The sequence below is a fragment of the Apium graveolens genome, chromosome 2, assembly GCF_009905375.1.
Source record: "Apium graveolens cultivar Ventura chromosome 2, ASM990537v1, whole genome shotgun sequence".
NCBI classification, from domain to species: domain Eukaryota; kingdom Viridiplantae; phylum Streptophyta; class Magnoliopsida; order Apiales; family Apiaceae; genus Apium; species Apium graveolens.
This window is the reverse complement of record NC_133648.1, coordinates 219,046,550-219,048,376: the sequence shown is the minus strand read 5'-3', so window position 1 is coordinate 219,048,376 and position 1,827 is coordinate 219,046,550. Positions and strand designations below refer to the sequence as shown.

At 47.6% G+C, this 1,827-nt stretch overlaps 1 protein-coding gene across 1 annotated transcript; it reads right to left on the bottom strand.

The window, feature by feature from the left end:
• Positions 1–394: 394 nt before the first annotated feature.
• On the bottom strand, positions 395–1,542 carry LOC141697007 (uncharacterized). Its single transcript, XM_074501189.1, has 2 exons — positions 1,150–1,542; positions 395–910 (listed from the first exon to the last, which is right to left on the bottom strand). The coding sequence occupies exons 1-2, from the start codon at positions 1,540–1,542 to the stop codon at positions 395–397; spliced, it is 909 nt and encodes a 302-aa protein (XP_074357290.1).
• Between the last annotated feature and the right edge of the window lie 285 nt (positions 1,543–1,827).

Below are 1,827 nucleotides of genomic sequence, written 5' to 3'. Positions count from 1 at the left end.
CCCTTGGCCTTTGGGAGTTCTCCAATCAGATAAATTCCCTACATAGCGAAGGGCCAAGAGCTCATGAGGGATTTGAGAGGGGCCACGGGGCTGTTGTAAAAATTGGCATACCGTTGACACTTATCACAAGCTCGAGAGAATTCAAAGGCGTCTTTTTTTAGCGTTGGACAATAGTAACCCTGGCGGAGGATTTTCTGAGCTAGAGAGCTACCCCCGAGTGATTGCCATAAATGCCCTCGTGTACTTCCCTTAGGATATAATTGCATTCATCCCCATCTATGCACTTGAAGAGGTGCACACTGAACCCTCTTCTGTATAGGACCCCATCGTATATCACATAGCGGGTTGCCTTGTATTTTATTCTTCTTGCCTCATTCTTTTCATCCCAGAGTGATCATTCTTTTATGTAGGCTAAGATAGGTGTCATCCACGTGAAGCCGAGATTATCACTGAGGCTTCCCACCTCGTGTTCGGGCATAGTAGGTTGCCTCTGTATATCAAGGGGCATGACCCCTAACAAAGTGGCCTCACAGCACGAGCCAAGCTTAGCCAGCTTATTCGCGCCTTCATTCTGCCCGCGAGGAATTAGTTCCAACCTAACCTCGTTGAATCTCTCAATTATCCTCTGCGCACACTTCAGGTAAAGCTCTGTTCTTGGCCCCTTAGCTTGGTACCCCCCGTTTATATGATAGACCACGATCATGGAGTCACTAAAAACATTCAAATTCTCCACCTTCATTTCCAGAGCTAGCTTGAGACCGTTGATCAGGGCCTCATACTCAGCATCATTGTTGGTTGCATGAAAGGCCAGATGGGTCGCGCGTCTGATCTTGTGCGCCTTTGGGCTGATTAGCTCAATTCCACCTCCTACCCCATCCCCATTTGAGACTCCATCCACAAATAGGCTCCACTATGGGGCACTATTTTGGCTTTCCAGCCCGACCTCTTCTGTACTAGGTATGACAACAAGGGTTCCCTGCTCCACTTCATGATGTGGAGGAAATTCCAGCATAAAATCGGCCAAGGCTTGGACTTTGATTGCGGTCCTTGGCTTATAATCCACCTCGAACTGGCCGAGCTCAACCATCCACTTCAGCATTCGACTAGAAGACTCCGATTTGTGCATTACTTGCCTAAGGGGTTACGTACTTTTATCCTGTGCGCCTGAAAATAGGGCCTGAGCTTTCGGGAGGCCAGGATCAGAGCATATGCTAATTTCTCGAGGCCTGTGTACTGAGTCTCCGCGTCGGCTGGCCTTTTACTCACATAATATACTGGGAGCTGGATACCATCCTCTTCTCGGACCAATACCGCACTTACTGTAAAGTCAGAGATGGCCAAGTATAGGACCAAAGTTTCACCTGCCTTTGGGTTGGACAACATTGGAGGGCTGTTGAGATGTTTCTTTATGTTCTGAAAGGCTTCCTCACACTTTTTTATCCACTCAAAATTCATCCCCCCTCCTTTAATTGCTTTGAAGAACTCCTGGCATTTGTCGGAGGACTTTGTGATGAAGCGGTTTAAGGCAGCCACTCGCCCCATTAAGCTTTGAACATCCTTCACCCGTCGGGGGGATCTCATCTCGAGTAGGGCTCATATCTTGGAAGGGTTGGCCTCAATTCCCCTATGGTTGACAATAAATCCCAAAAACTTCCCTGAATCGAGCCCGAACACACATTTATGGGGATTGAGCTTCATCTTATACTCCCTTAGGATCTGGAATATTCTTGATAGGTGGCGGACATGATCCTTTGCTTCTATTGACTTCAAAAGCATATCATCTACATAGGCCTCCATATTCTTCCCGATATAACAATAGAGGCCCCG